Source organism: Poeciliopsis prolifica, unplaced genomic scaffold (assembly GCF_027474105.1).
Source record: "Poeciliopsis prolifica strain line A6 unplaced genomic scaffold, Auburn_PproV2 SCAFFOLD052, whole genome shotgun sequence".
Lineage (NCBI taxonomy): Eukaryota > Metazoa > Chordata > Actinopteri > Cyprinodontiformes > Poeciliidae > Poeciliopsis > Poeciliopsis prolifica.
In genome coordinates this window covers 1,385,460-1,402,532 of record NW_026562427.1, presented here as the reverse complement: position 1 = coordinate 1,402,532, position 17,073 = coordinate 1,385,460, and the positions used below count along the sequence as shown (strand labels likewise).

Genomic DNA, 17,073 nt, shown 5'->3' with positions numbered 1-17,073 from the left:
ACACGTTACTTTCACATAAAGTGAGTCGCTGGTCCAGCCGGGCGTCCAGTGTGGTCTGGACCGAGTTCTGATGCGCTCCTTCCGCTGTCTGGGTTGGCAACAAATCTGAGAGCTTGGCGTGAAATCTCAAAACTGTGAGGGATTTTGATTTAGCTTTGCTCTCAGGCAGAAATGTTAAACTGTTCCGCATTTTATTTCCTGTTATGATGTGGTGGCAGTTAATATTCCTAGGATGTTTACTCCTGTGGGCGGCGAGTGCTAAATGTGACAAAATAAAAATAATGATGATAATAAAACTGCCGACTGTTCACACTCGATGCTATTTCCCATTTCGTTCGACTTTTTCCCCCATTTCCACTTTCCCTCCCTCTGACTGTACTTCCCAGCTTCCTCCTCGTCTTCCTCTCGCTGCAGAGAGCCGGCTGGCTCCACGCCTGCCCCCAAGTCTGAGATCGGCCTACAGGCTCCCCGACCACGACCACATCGTAGGCTCCAGGTTGGCCCCGGCCCCATTTGCTGGCATGTTTGGACTGCATCTCCCACGCTACACTGTGAGGACGGCAGCATTTATCTTTTAGCAGCTGTACACAGATCTCTAGGGACGGGATGACTGAAACAATTTAATGCAGACAAATACTGTGAGACATCAATCTGATAGGGTCACTGATTTACTGAGCATTTTTGAAGCTTTTGAGACAAATATTTTCTGCAACCGCTAGGAAGACACCTGAATTTAAGACTGCTTTCAACATGGAGACACGAATCAAAACGATGTGCAGAATGCTTTGAATGCCTCGGAAACGTCATTGGCACAGTACTGCAGGAATCTGTTGAGGCTGCTTATTCATTTCAGCTGAAGTTCAACTTGTTCAACTTGAAAGCAAGTAAAAAAGACAAACTAAAATACATTTAGAAAGCTAGAAAATGCATTGGGTCAGATCAGGATTTTAGGATTAGAAATCCTAAAATATTCATTAGAATAAAATTAGGCTTTTTAGTTGCACAGTAGAAAGAAACAAAGGATGACTTAACATCTTTACACAGCACAAGTCATGACTCTGTGGCTCATAAATCAAATAAAAACATATTTTATGTGACAAATCCGGAAGTTTACTTTGATGCAATGGATTAGAAAATGATGCGCATCATTTGATCTTTTTCATATGTTGTCACATTACAAAAACAGACTTCAATTCATCTTGATGTTATGGAATAACGAAACAGAAAATAATGAAACAGAAGGAGAGCGATGAACGGTTTTCAATTTTCACATTTCTGTACTCCACCCCTTTAAGCGAGATGCCTCACCGAAAGCCTTCTGAATTTATTTTATCAGAGAACCGACGTGACGCCGACGTGTTTATTCTCAAAATACATGCAGCCGTTCTGGCAAAGCCTCACATGGTCATGGCAGCCAAGTTAAGAGACAGACTTATGGTGAATTTTAAAGCAGGGCTTTACTTTATCTCTTGTACAACTACATGTCTATGGTCAATAAAAAAAAACACCTGCACTATATATAGTGGTTGTATTATTACCTGACCGGAAACTGCAAAAAAAAAAAAAAAAAAACAAGAAAGCAGTTTATTATCTATGCTTTAATAGCAAACATAGCACATTTGACAGCAATCACTCTGAGTTACAATATACCTCTTGTCACAGTTCATCACAGTTCGTTCTGCAGAGGGAAAAAAAAAAAACACCTGTTCCTTATCCAGACTGAAATAAAGCGGCTACAATGAGGTTCCTGCATCTGGAATATTTAAGTTTGTGTCTCATGCAGATTTAAAACAACAGCTGAAAAAAAAGCTGAACATAAAGTCGTCATTATATATGTAAACAATAATACATGGCAAACTTCTATGACCCTGCCTTAAAGGTTAACCCTGACAAAGCTTCGTTGCAGTACACATATCTTCATAAGGCTATAATGCTGCCACTCTATATATCTACCGTAGGCTCACGAGATGCAAGCAACACACCACCTGAAGTCAATAAGCAAATAAATAAAGACAGAGAAACAATTAAAAGACACGTACACAGAGCAAAATTACAATAAAAGCTCCGCCTCGTTCTGAGCAGACATGAAGGTGTTGCTTGAAAGCAGAGAAAGGAAAAGCTGAGTGAGCATCACATGCTACAGTGGCACCAACCGAATCACACCGGCTCCCTGCTCTCCAGTCGCTTTGGTTTAGGAGTCCCTTCCTATGAAGCCAGCTCCATAGGACCCTCGTCTTCGCCGTCCGCCCGGTTAGCGCGGATCTCCATGAGCGTGCGAGCAAAGCGCGCCCAGTCCTCAGGGTGGGCCACGGAAAGCTGCAGAGGTCACAGATACAAAGGCGCGAGGTCGTTAATGCTGGGAGAGTGGATGTGGATGTAACGTTTTCCTTCCACTCAACTTTCCATTAATATGCTGAATTATTTGTGGGGTCTGGCGACAACTCTCTGTGGATAGCTAGGAATCTATGAATAATTGCCACTTCCGCCATCTAAAAATGCTTGGAGCTGCCTATTTTAAATTATTTAAACACCAAATATGCAATAATATGGGTTAGACACAAAATGGTACACATAGTGCCTTAACACTTAGTGGAGACGCAAAACAGTTTGTGTGAACGTCTTCTTTTTGGTCAGCAGGACTTTTCACCTTGGAAATCTCCTTAATTCTTGAATCACAAAAACTGACCATAACTGAGTTTTTTTTTTTTTTTCCCATCATTTTTGAATTTCGTTAGATGATGTTGCTTTTGTTGCCTACTTCACGTTGTCAGACAGGTTCTGTTACAGTGATTTCATTACTCTACAGATCAGGTTGCGTAAACAAGCATAAAAAAAAATGTGGCTCAGAAAGTCAATTTATTACTTGACAAATGCTGTGGTTGATATTTCATATTTAGCCAGGTTTGGCTTTTTCTGTTAAACTTTAAACTAGATTGCCGCGTTTACTCATTTTGCTTTTGGTCAGCAATTACAGTCTGATTGATGATCTTCTCAATTTCACATTTAAAAGAAATTAGGATTTTTATTACAACAGCAGCAACAACCAACAAAAAAAAATTAAGCAAAATGCCCATGAAGCAGCTCTCACAGTGACACTGTCCAGCTGAGCTGCCTGTTAGAGTGCTAATATCTGCAGAGTTTACCCAGCCAGCCACCTGGTATAAAGTCTGGAAAATGTCCACATGGACACAGCAGGTAACTGTCTGGAGCGCTCAGTGTGATGACCATGAGCTGCTTTTCTCTCAGACTTGCAATACATTTCCAGTCGTTGCCCTGATCCTGCAGACACGTGCTAGCGGCACCGATATCATTTAATAAAACATCATTAATGAAAAACTCAGAGGCTCCTCGTGTTTGTTCGTTGTGCCTCTCCCACGCTGTCTATCTGTCGCCGCGGAGCGCTTCCAGCAGAGAGAAAATGAATAATCTGGCTGTGAAAACACCATCTTTAAAAAAGTCTAATCAAATCTAATGTCAGCTCTGTTCTGATTGTATATAGTTCAGCCAGTTCATGGGGTGAAAAAACTCACAAATAGCCTAAGAAGTAAACAAAAGTCGAACATGTAAACACACAGAGAGAGTCTTCAGTGATATTACATCGTTGCACACAGCTTAATGAAGATAAAAGCATTTTGTAAGCATATTAGTATCACATGAACTACACGGCCGCCCCTACAGGAGGCTGTAAAGGAGAGGGCATAATTAGTTCATTTTAAAAACGGCACCCTTCACAATGATTGGGAAATGTGTGAAAGGTCTTGCTATAAATTTATGTTCATTGCAGCAGCAAAATCTCAAAACTGAAAAAAGTGAAGATATACTGTAACAATAAAGTTTACATATTTATTCATCTATCTGTCTCACCCTCATTTAGTCTGAGTTTCAGGAGAAAAATATCTTGGGTCTTTACTTAACTGTTCCAGTTCCAGTTGTTTTAAACCGACGAGTTATTCAATGCACAGTAGAGGGAGATTTCCTGACTTAAGATTAACACACAAACTGAGTGTTTTCTTATCTATACTACTTTAAAAAGGGGCACAGAAAAAGGTCAGCTGAATATGACAACTTATGTGGATGTTTTCCAGTGAACTGAATTCAAGTGACATGGGGTTTAGTGGAAATAAACGACACTGGTAGTTCCTCAGAACTACACTGAGGAACTATACAAGAAATGGCTCTTACAGTACATCCCACTGTAGGGTGACCTAGCGACGACAAAAATGATGAAAGTGGAAAAGAAACAACTAGCATCAAATGAGAAAAAGCGTCACTATAAATCACAAAAAGCTGAACTCTGTTATAGAGCTGCGTAGCGCATTTAGGGAAAGTTTGGCTTCCTTTATGTGTTTACACTGCATAAGTTTCCTTTTGGATTGAAATCTATCAATTTGAATATAGCACATTGTTTTGCACACTGTCACAATGGCTCATAATCTTTTAGATCCCGCAATTGGATGTTAAGTTTGACCAAGGATTTTCTTTGCTAGGTTAGTTAGGCCAACAATTACTTCCTTGATATCTTAGCTAAATTTCCCATGATGTCACACGAGGAAGCAGAGTGCTTAAAGTGTGCCTTAATGCGTCACTCCATTTAACTCCATAAAACCTCATGACATCATCTGGTTTTGTCTAGACTGTTTAAAGACGCTCTAATCTCAGTGTATGTACACTTCTGGCTTTGAAGAGTGTACGAAAGAGTGATGCATGTCGTTATTCCAGCATTTAGCAAATAGACAATTTTGGTCGGACTGAACAACCTAAAAAGGGAAAAACTTAGTCTGATTAAAGGTCAGGTGAAAAGAAGAAGATTTGTATCACTTGTTTGTATTTGTTTGCAAAGTGTTTGCACATTTCTGGTTTCAGTTTCATAAGAACTCTTATTTTAAGTGAAAATTGCATTATTGTTTAAGGAAACAATAAATGCACACACTAGCAATGTTGATTGTGTGTGAAATGCGCAGTGAAAATGCAAAATGCATTGGAATGTTTTTGTGTAAAATGAGTTTTAAAAGTGATATAGATACGCATCCTCATACTTTTACACAACAAAAAAGTTCTCTTCAGTCAGGAGCTTCTTCAGAACTGCAGTCATACAGACACAGACCACTCCAGGAGATCCTTTCTGCTCACAGCTATAAACATCTAAAACAACTTCGATATGAATAATGTGAGTTACATTTCATTTCCCTTTGGGAATATTTTTTAATTGAACTGAACTAAATTACCAGAAATGCCTAATTCACCAATTAGAGGGGACATTATGAAAAAAAAGAAAAGAGGTTTGTTTTGTTAAAAGCATCCAAATTAACAGTTCAGTTTAAAAGATAATGATTATTATTTGGGGTTTAGCAAAAACACTTCCAATTCCTAACAGAGAAAACATTCAATTACTACCAAAGAAAAAGTAAACATAATCATGCTAATTTGATTGGCGTCTATTTTATGACAGACCACCAGTTTGCCAGCAAGAACACATCCAACGATCTGTCGAGGGTTGGAGTCCAAGGAGCCGCATTGTCAGAATGGAAAATTCGTCACATGAGCTGCACAGGCCGTCAGGGTCAAACCGAACGTTGTTCCTCTCTTTAGCTGAGCACAGTCGGACTCAGAGGGAGTGGGACAAAAGCCGCAGCCACCACCCAAGATGTCTGCAAGCCATTCGCATGGGTAGGCTGTAATTAATCAGAAACCTGGCCACAGTCACGGAGGAGTTGGGGGGAGGGGAGGTACGTAGCGCTGATGAGTGGCGTAAGCAATAGCAGAACGACTACGAGAGGCTTGTTCCTAATGATTCCTAGGTTTGAAAATCAGGAGTTTCATTACTATGAAATGTACAAGACAACAGGGACTAAGTTTTACCCTGTGATACGGATTTTCCACGCTGGCCAAGACTTGTAAAGTTTTAATAGATAAACCCGATGGTAAATATGCTTAAAATAAAATTCTTAGAGTGAAATGAAACTGAAATGGAAATTGTTGGTATTTTGTCCTTCCTGGAAAAGTCTCCAGACTTTCTGTTATTCCCAGAGATACTTATTTTTTTCTTTAAAAAAAAACTCTCTTCCCAGTTTTAGCTACATGAGCAAGTTTACAGTAAAGTAAATACCCCATTACCACACACGCATACACACACACCCAAGAAAAGAAAAAAAAACCCTGCCTAAAGGACCCATAAAACCTTTCAGCTTCACTCAGTTTTATTGAGGCCTCTTCATTACCATCAACCCAGCGCTGAGGCCACCAGCTCTGCTTGACTCCCCTCGAGCTTACCACACAAAAAAGATGCTAAACTTAGCCAAGCAGCTAAGCTAAATACATCTTCAAGCATTAAAACCCGTCGGCTACAGCGGAATCGCTAGATGGCTGCTTTGTGATGCTTTTTTCAAAAACCATTAAATAAAATGTTACATACGGCAGTGTGAAGCTGAAAATACTTTGTAAAAACTTATTCCGGATAAGTCAGTGAAATGTTTCCAAAAATTCAGAGATTAAGATTCAGTTCCACATGCTTTGTATTATGTAATAATAATAACACAGACATAGACATCCATGATGAACTGAGACCCAATATCTCTTTTACAAACACTATTTGGTCAAATTACTGACAGTAAAAATCTCTCCATCTGCTCCTGTCCAGCTACTGCAAATTTTTTTTCTTTTTTTCTAGTTTCCTCATGCTTTTTGCACCTACATTGTAATTAGGTCCTGATTGAAAATGAAACTCATGAGAGCCTCTCAGCTATGCATCATAGGAGTCGATGTGAATCTAACATGTGAGCCCTGAGCAAAAAAAAAAAAAAAAGAAAAGCAAAAGAAATATTAATGTATTTAACCAAAAGTGCAACATTTTCAGGATGTACTTTTTGTTCACAACAAAGGAAAACATCTGCAGAACTATTTTGTGCCCCAGCAGAACATTTCCATGATTGTTTTATGTACCTCTCCTGTATCGTAGATCCAAACTCTTCCCTCTGAGTCGCCCACGGCCACCTCTTTCCCTCCCGATGACCAGCGAACCCTGTTCAGAGCCGACGCTCCCTCAATGGTCACACTGGCAGTCGGCACCTGGGAGGAAAAAAAAAAATACAATAAATAAATGATTTCTGTGAAAAGTACTGAATGCAAGAAATCACGTTTTCTTTTTTCTTTTTTTAGACTCAGTTGTCAATTGACCCTCACTGTCATCGTACCTCACTGAGTTTGTCACCAAGTGATCAAAAAATGAATTAATTAGAAAACGGGTCAGACTTCTGTATGCTTGAACAAATTCAAGCATTAAACATGCTGAGGTGAAGGAATTTTTATCAATGCTGGCAAAGCATCTGCGTGTCGTAGCACGAAATTAGATGATAATGTGTCACCACTGAACCTCTACAAAATATGTTGCAGAGTAGGTTTTTGTGTCACAATTCATGGCAGATATTTTCTCTACATGGCAAGAACATCTATGGCCGCCTGGTTTAGCTGAGGAGCAAACTGAATGTGCTAATATTTTAGTGTTAGCCATGTAGAAAGACAAAGATGGGAAAGTCAATTATGCTGTGATAGTGAAAGTAATGGTTCCCCCGTGTGCAAGATCACACTTTCCAGGCTCAACTTTATCGAGCTGTGACTTCTTTTTGCCAGTTTACTAATATAATGACAAATATTTCCGCAGTAAGTGTGACTCAAATGTGGAGCCCTGAAAACCCCCAGTCAGAAAGGAGGCAAACGGATTGATATTAGGAAGAGAGGAAGGACACAAGGAGGGAAACAAGAAACAAAAAGATTGAAAACGAGACAGGAAATAAAGAAAGAAAGGGAAGAAGGAGAAGAAAGACAGGAGGAAGAGCACAATAAAGAAAAGATGGGAGGGAGAATAAAAGGAAGGAAGGACAAAGGGAAAGGCAGGAGGAGAGAAGAAAATGCAGGAGGAATGATAAGTATCTAAAAATACATCTTTTTGCCATCAAATCACAATATGTCTGTTCAACCGTTTCCATCATTCAGTTTTAATTTCAACTTTGGACTCAGCACTTATTGGCGGTCTTATGGAACATCAGCAAAATAATAGTTCAAACAAGAAAAGTAAATCTACTAATTAGATTATCAATTAAATATTCGCTAACAGTAAAAGTTTACTAACATTGGTTTAGGTTTTATTAGTTAATTACTTCAGAAGCAGGGCCAATGTAAAGGATTCCTCTTTATTGGCGAGATTATTCACAGCAGGTTTCTTTCATTCTGAAGACAAAATAGAGAAATAATCGGCCAAATACTATGACAAGCCTCTTGAAACCTTACTACGTTTTTTTTAGTGACTCTAATTGCAACGTGTCCTAATGTTTATTGAAAAATGGGAACATTACATTATGTGATTACAGAGCAAATTTACCACAAGAACAGGGTGGCTTCATCTGGATATGCTGGAGGTTACAAATACAAAGCTGTCACATTTACAGCTTTTTATTCGACCGGACACATTGCGAGCCGACTTATTCTGAAAATAGCCCGTGCATGTTTGCTGGCATCGGGCTGAGCTGAATCTTGATTTCTGTCTTTTTAGTGCTCATGTTGCACCTTTGAAAACCCAAAACCATCTGCAGCGTTTCCATAAACTGTTCCTGACATGTGGCAGGCGAGTCTGACACATGTCACCAGTGGAGACAGAGGCCTTGGCATCGCGTCTCCTCGCACAGTGAGCTCCTGCCCATTTAAAGCAGAGCTAACCACAGACTGACTGCCATTAGCCCACTAGCTTCCCTTCCTCTGAAAAGAGTGGATCTGGACGGAGAGCTTTAAAACTGCGTGTGTGCGCGTGGGTCAGCGTGTGTGTGTGTGTGTGTGTGTGGTGGAAATGAGAACCAGGCGCGCTACGCTGCTCTGTTAATGTTGTTATGACTCTGTGTTTTTAATATGATGGCAACAATGAAAGCCTGTTGCTATCAGACTGGCGAGTGTGTGGGTGAACGAGCGTGCGTGCGTGCGTCCGACGCATCCGTTTGCGTGAGCGCTCGTCTGTGCAAATGTTTCTCATAAAGCACATTGTTAGGCGAGTTAAGCCCCCGATAATGAACTCTTCCTCTGTCTGTGAAAAGGCTGCTGTTGAGGGAACCATGGGAATATGCGCTGCAGACAGAGGAGCCGCTGCTCCCACAGCCGTGTGCGTTAAAGCAAGAAAATACGCAGAGCTGGGAGCTGAAGTGAGAAGACATGAGAGTCTTGTATGGTAGAGAAAATGGGAAAAGAGGGAGAGCTTATTATGTGAGAGGAGTGAGAGCATCGGTCTTGACGCAGACTTGCATTAAGGTTGAAGTCACTGGTGTGTCCATGGAAACCAAGGAGGAAGGAGAACGGAGGATCCTTTTATCTGGACTTTTACCTGAATGATCAAAGGTTGTCTGCTGACAGGGTTGAAAGACAGAAAGGTTTTTACAGAATCATGGTTGAAGTTACATTTTTGCTTTATAATAAATGTGATGAAAATAACTGTAGTATCGTCCACAGGAGATAAAGCTCCAGCAAGGAGCAGACAATGAAGTAGTTGCTTGTTTCTTTCTGAAAGAGAAAATGGTCTATTCAAGTTCACTCATTACCAAGTTCAAATTGTGTGAAGAAGAAGTGGTACCCAAGAGGTTCGGTAGTCTTTAAAAGACGAAGTATGTATATGCGAGGACAGTTTTGACCACATTTGCCATTTGTGATACAAAACATTAATGTAAATAAATCTTGTAATATACATTTCAGAAAAAACAAAACACATTTTCAGTATAATTTTTCAGACGGGCCAAATCTAAATGTAAAGAAAAATGACTACTTTCCACCCTGATGATATCATTTTGCACAACCTCTAGTAGGAAATAGACTACTGGTTTAAGGGTACTGGCATCTTCTCTTCAGCTACAGGTTTTACAGATTTAAATCAAAAGACTTAAAAGACAAGTTCAATTTTGTGTATGATTCAGACCGATATTCATCTAAAAAAATAATTACAACAACTTGTCCCCTCAGATTCCTTTAATTTAGGATTCCCTGGCATTTCAAAGATATCAAGATAGACTACACTCTAACAAAGCCAGCCCAATGGAATCATAACGACAGTACATAACAAGTATGTGGAACTGCATTTCCACATACTTACATTTATATTTATTTCTGTTTGAAAAGTTACGGGTTAATAATTGGACATTTGAATACACAGAACAACATAACAACTTAAAGCAGTAGAATTCAAAATGAAATGTTTCAGTTGTCTTATTTTAAAATAGAAGCAGAAAAAAAGACACCCCTTAATAAATAAGAGATACGTGTTTTTGTCTTTATTCTGAAATAAAGACAACTGGCCCAGTAATTCTAATGATTCTGTTGAAAAACAATTATGTCCTTAAGAGAGATACATGTTTTCCTTAATGAATCAATGCACTTCAGTCAAAGGCTGAATTTCTGAAAATGTTCAGTGTTCGTAGGTCTTAACCTGGAGTTCCATCAAATGCACTCTGTGAATTTGTGTGAAAAGGTCTGGATTAAGCAAAAACAATTTAAACAAAATCCCTAGCAGAAATACTTGTTCAATGACAAATGAAATGAAGGGACATAGTTATAGGATGAAAAACTATCTGCTCATAACTTTAGACATTATTCACTCCTTTTATGTGTTTTGCTTAATACTACACATGATTATGTTTAATTCCAGCACTCAAATGGCCTTAAATGCACTCATCTCAAAAATAACTGTCACACCACAGCATTTCAAAACTCAACCCTTGCTGGCCTGAACTTTCTTTTTTTTAAATCATTATTTTTCATGGGACTGTGGACTGAGGGCTGGGGCTCTCTGCTTGCGGTCGCCGACACATCTGTGCACTCCTCTGACGGGACACAGTTTGGGAGGAAGACGGTCTCTGAGGTCGTCTGAACGTTAGGCAGAGGTTGTAGAAATGTTAGCGGGGTGGCTGGGTGGGAGCCAGAGCGAGAAGATGTCACCCAGTCAGAGCTGTGGGAAACGCCTGCAGGGGAATCTTGAATCTTGTGTGTGTGTGTGTGTGAAGAAGAGAGCTTTGGGTGTTGGGTTGTGCGGTTCGGGCCGAGCCCCAGCAACAGACCCGGAGGACACCAAACAGACACGCATATTGACAAAAAAGAAGATGAGCCAGAAAACACGCCCACAGTGACCTAAATCCACACACCTCCGTGTCGTTGTTGAGGTTCCACAGGTCCAGGCGGCCCATGCCGTCCACGGCGGCGAACATGGCAGGATGCACGGGCGACCACATGACGTCATACACATAGTCGGCATTGTCCTCAAAAGAGTACAGCGGTTTGTTGTGCTGAAAGAGAGGGGGCGAGAGAAAATAAGAAGATAACTGTGGACGAGTGTTTGAGTGGCACGGTGCGAAATAGCACTGTACAGAAAAAAAGAAAAACGGAGAGATTACAGGAGATGACACATTGGAGATGGACGGGAAAAAAATAGAGCGAGAGACACCGAGTGAAAAGGCATGGAGAGAGGGAGTGTGTGAGCTTCAGACAGAGCGGCGCTGCCTCAGCCTTGGGGCCTGTCTGGGTGCAGAGCCTAATTAAAAAGCCTTGCACATTCACACAGCGCCATAAAACCGCTGGGAGAGATGAAAGAGAAGGCCCCTCCACAAGGTATACTGTAACCTTAACATAACAGCTGTCAGAGAGATGGGAAGAGATAGAGAATGCAACGAGAAGGATGGGGCAGACAGTGGACGGGAACGAGAGGCGCTTCGAGGAGGATGTGCTTGTTTCAGGCATGAACGGATTAATTAATGACGAGTTTATTGGTTATGTTCGGCGGTAAAGAGCAATTGTAATCTCTGCAATCATATCAGCTGATGATCACTGTTAGCATAAAATGATATTAATAAAGATTTATATCTGGTGCCGTGGGAGATGTGGGAGATTTACTTTCGCATGGAAAACTTGTCAGTGCTCTCTAGTGGACAAATGCTAAATTACCATAACTCGTAATTATTTACAATACACTTTGTTGGAGAGGAGAGCTCCAACACCCAGAACACACCCCAGTCCAGATTTGAATTTACAACATAATGCAACAAAATTTGTAGAGATATTTACATGGCTGTGTGTTATTTTATCTATTTTAGTGTTTGGAAGCAAACAACAAAAAGGAGACAATGTTATTCCTCATAATTATTCATATGGCCTGGCAACAATGTTTGGAGAATAACCTTCTGGAACACTGTCAAGAGTGAAGGATCACCTGCCATTTGTTTATTGACAATTGTTTATTGTGTTCCCCAGTTACACTGGGAACAAAACACAAGCACAGATAAACTGTTGTAATTATTTTTTTAGATGAATACTATAAATATAAACTACAAACATTTTTCTCTGTACATTTATATTAGCTACAAAAATTATGACTAAATTTTAATTTTTAATTAATTTGGAGTTTAGAGACTTGCCCACTCTACAGTATTTGTTAATCTATACGTACTGTTAATCGCAGTAAAGTTTTAATAACTTGACATAATGATATTAATCTCATATTTAAAATTCAATGAAAAGATATAGCAAAAACTGGTTGAATTACAAAATATATAAATCTCAACTTGCACCAGTTTTAGCAAACTAAATGAAAAATTACATTTTGAGCTCTCAATCAACGCTTTTATAGAAATACCTATATTTCTATTTTGTTTTGTCCTGTTAGTTTTTATTACCCTTTAACCAAAGTGTCACTTTTTTTCTGTAAGTAAGATTTTTAGTTATGTCTTATCAGTTGACTTTGAACTTCTATTTAAGAAAAACATCTTTAATATGTTCTCTGCAACATTAATATTTAAAACAATGCTAAACACTGTGCCCTAGATAATTAACTTGTTGGACCAAACGAACACTGTGTTCCTCCTGATAGCTGCCATGCATGATGAAGCATACTTGCAAGCGTTAAAATCAGAGATTCTGCTTCAATGTGTGTGACCGAGTGTAATCCCCATTTTTCAGATTGACAACTCAAATTCCAAGGGCTTAGGAAACAAAACTGCGTTCCTGACAAGAAGAGAGGGAGGGGTCGTGGAGAGGAGACAGGTTGGCTGCAGGAGCGAAATAAAAGAATGTACAGTATTCCCTCTCTCTTCCTCGTTGCCACTGATTGTCTTGCTACAAAGTTTCTAGGAGACAACACGTACGCACTTAGAAACACGGCGCAAACAAACGTTCGAGTACATTTCTAGCTTCGACTGAAATAGTTTTCCACTCAGAGGACAGGAGAACTCTTTTCGTGTTCTTTGCCTCACAGGTTTTACATTCAATAAGTTGATGGGTTGACGTTTACACCGTGTTCCAAATTATTATGCATATTGGATTTAAGTGTCATAAAGGCACTTAAATCTTTATGACAATTTTTTGTTGTGCTATTAAATTTATAGATGGTATTGTGTGTCAGGGCTCTTTGAATCACTGTAATTAATTTCAGAGCGCTGGATTGATTAGTTTTTCTGGTGAGCTCAATTAAATTCAGAAGGATGTTCCACATTATTAAGCAGGCCACAGGTTTCAAGCAATATGGGAAGAGAAAGGATCTCACTGCTGACAAAAATCATCAGACAGCCGCATGACAAGGTAGGAAAACATTAGATATTTAACAAAACATGAAGCGTTATCGTACTGTGAAGAGATTTATGGCTGATTCAGAACAAAGATGGGCTTGTATAGATAAAGGCATAATGAGGAGGGTTTATGTTAGACAAATTCATCGTATTAAGAGAGCAGCTGTTAAAATGCCCTTACAAAGCAGCAAGCAGTTATTTTTATCTGGAACCTCAAAGTGGAGGATCCTCCAGAGGCTTGTGGTGATGAACCGACTATTGGGCCCCTAACCAGAGCTCACAAACAGAAACGGTCGCAGTGGGTCCAGCCGAACATGAAGATTAATTTTCAAACAGACTTGTTCATTAATGACTGCTGTGCAACCCTGGATGGTCCAGATGGACACAGTAATGGACATTTTTTGGGCCGAAATCATGGGGAGAGAGAGAGAGCTGGTCGGCCCCTTCAGAGTCCTTGAAGGAGTGAAAGTGACCTCAGCAAAGTATATGAACTTTCTGACTGATCACTTTCTTTCATGGTTCAAAAAGAAGAACCGAACCGTCAGTAGCAAAATCATCTTCATGCATGATGATGAACCATCTCATGCTGGCAGGAATACCACTGTGTCATTGGCTGCTATGGGCATAAAAAGGGAGAAACTCATGGTGTGGTCACCATTCTCCTCTGACCTCAACCCTATTGAGAACTTTTGGAGTTTTCTAAAGGAGAAGATCTGAGGGTGAAATGAAGTTCATATCAAAACTGCAGCTCTGGGAAGGTTTTCTGACATCCTGCAAAGAAATTCAAGCAGAAACTATTCACAAACTCACAAGTTCAATGGATGCAGGAATTGTGCAGGTGATATCAAAGAAGATGTAACTCAGTCTGTTAAGATGTTTTTGATTGAAATCGCTTTTGATTTTAGTACATGTGACCACATAGAATGTTTAGAAGATCAGCTGTGCATAATAATTTGGAATACAGCATTTTGAGTTTTTTATTTTTGAAGAAAACACTGCTCTCATGGGGAGCTTTGTTCAGTAAAATTTATACTGTTCATGACTTGAAAATTATACTGAACATCATTTTCATTGACCATTTAAGAAAATCTGAGAAACATCACTTGCATAATAAGGTTCTCAACATATAATTCGCTCATTGTCCCCATCCTTTACTCGTCGTCTTTTATCACAGCTTATCTTCCTGCAGTAACCCTTTTCGTTTTAATTGTCTTTAAAATCTGTCACTTTGGATATAAACTCAAAATTATACATGGCTTACATAAAATCAACAGAACTGATTCAGGCTTAAGCTTCTGTTTTGGCCATTTCCACCATCTCCTAAGATTGTGAAAAGTTTCAAGACTCATCTCAAAACATAGTTTAATCCGAGTGGCGCCACACAGAAAGAACCTGCTTGTCATTATCTTTCCAGTGATAGTAGGCTACGAAGCTTCTTGCACATCTGAGCAAAAGAACTAAACCTTAATAGAGTGCAATAAAGTAATACTGGAGGACCTGAACTCTGTTATCAGAACTCTGCAAGACCAATCTGCAAAACATTAATTTTGAATTGTGCAAGACATAAACTATTTCATCACCTTCCTAAAATAATGACCAAAGTGGTTTTCTGCCAAAAGCGATTTTTCTTTTTTTTTTTTCCAAAATCATCTTCTGGCAAAAAAGATGTGATATTCTTTTTTTTTATTTTATTTTGGCAAAATCACTTTAGGCAAAAATTAATATAGGCCCCAATTTTAGGAAGGTGACGAGATGCAGTACTGAAGAAAACAACAACATCAGTAGAAGCAGCACTGATCAAAACACACTGGCATAAAAAAATAAATAAAAAATGCAACTGAGACTTCGACTTCAGTCCAAAAAGTGAGCAGCAGCTCCCCTAAAATTACTTCTCTCCTATTAGCTCCTTTGAGTCATGGCTCACAAAATGTGGTACAAGTGTGGACTGCCATTGGTGGTACTGAGAGGAAATTTCAGTATCAACTATTTACAGGTAAATAAGAAGCAACTTAACACACGTTTTTATTACAGTAACCTTTTCCAGGAATCTGTATAGTTTTCTGTGACTATTATTAGCCCCCCTGTGTTTCTATTGCATTTACCAGAAGAATAATCCTCGTCTAAAAAGCTTTCAGCTTCCCTAAATGCTGTTTCTACACTGTCAAATTTAAAATGGAGCAATTATGCTTGCAAAAGCATTCCCAAATACTGTCCGATTTTTATTTGTATTTACTTAATTTTCTTCCACTGGCTAAAAACTGAAATATTGAGCTTAATGGGAAGCAGTGCATCTTGTTGGATGTATACCTTAATTTATCTTAACAAGAGTTGAAGATTGCATCTGTTCCTCTGTTTCTTGCATCTGTTGTACAACGTAATGGAGACACTCTTCCTTTTCATTATTGTTAGCCAGGTTAACCGGGTCTATTAAGGTTTAAGCTAATTCCAGGTTTTATGGCCGTACTGACACACTTTCATCTAATTACAATCCTTCATGTGAGAGCACACCGGGACAGACCCCTGCTATAATCTTATTTCCAAAGACACCTACTGACGCTCAGCTCCAGACTCAATCCACACTCTTCAACAATCACCTGAACTAACAGTGATGCAGGCCTTTAATTAACTTCTTCAGAGAGCAGAAGTGGAATTATTATACTTCATCCAATCACTTAGTAGACGCTGGGTTTGGGGTCAAGAGAGCAAGACGGTTCAAGTTATGCACAATCATAAACCCACTCCCAGCTGTCGCGACATCTTCAAACTCTGGCCCGGCGCAGGACGGTCTCGCTAACCACAATATTTGCACCGCTGAGAGTAAAAACATTAGCAGGCTTCTGTACAACGGCCTTTCTGAACTGTGAGGGCAAACGTACGAGTGAATACAAAAACAATTCTCAGTCTGTCTGCGAGTGCAAGTGTGGGGGATGCGCGCGTGTGTGTGTGTGTGTGTGTGTGTGTGTGTGTGTGTAGGTGTGTGCGTGTGTGTGTGTGTGTGTGTGTGTGTGTGTGTGTGGGTGTGTGTGTGTGTGGGTGTGGGTGTGTGTGTGCGTGTGTGTGTGTGTGTGTGTGTGCGTGAGCGACCGGAGGATTGAAGGTCGACCTCTAGGGGATTTCAGACCCGGCAAAAACTGCCTTCTTAAGATGTATGAGAGACATATGTGGTGTGTCTGTAGTCACACACCTTCACACCTCCAGGTAGATGCCTGCCCACACACAAACATGGGTTACGCTGGAAGAGAGACAGACATGCATTCCTGCGGTGGCCCTCAAAGGAGAGGGAATTCCCAAATCCTGAAAACATAACACACTCTCCTGATGAAAATCCGCAGAAATGTTTTAATATGTGTCACAGGGCTCTTTGCTCAAGCTTTATGGACTGGCTGCTTGCGAACCTGCGCCAGAATTCATCAGAATGTTTTATAGCCTGTCGCAGCCAAGTATGAAGAGTAAAACATGATCCAGAATCAAGCTGTAGGTATAATGGGAAATTCAT

At 39.9% G+C, this 17,073-nt stretch overlaps 1 protein-coding gene across 3 annotated transcripts in view; it reads right to left on the bottom strand.

Moving 5' to 3' along the window:
- Positions 1-1,583: 1,583 nt before the first annotated feature.
- Positions 1,584-17,073, bottom strand: part of LOC129378489 (cytoplasmic dynein 1 intermediate chain 1) — a 59,097-nt gene continuing 43,607 nt past the window's right edge. For all 3 annotated transcript variants that reach the window (XM_055058781.1, XM_055058779.1, XM_055058780.1), the window contains 3 exons: positions 11,166-11,306; positions 6,940-7,065; positions 1,584-2,316 (listed from right to left, as the gene is read on the bottom strand). In XM_055058781.1, coding sequence (XP_054914756.1) covers positions 2,206-2,316; positions 6,940-7,065; positions 11,166-11,306 — 378 coding nt within the window. In that variant the 3' untranslated portion in view covers positions 1,584-2,205. The remainder of the gene's footprint in view (positions 2,317-6,939; positions 7,066-11,165; positions 11,307-17,073) is intronic.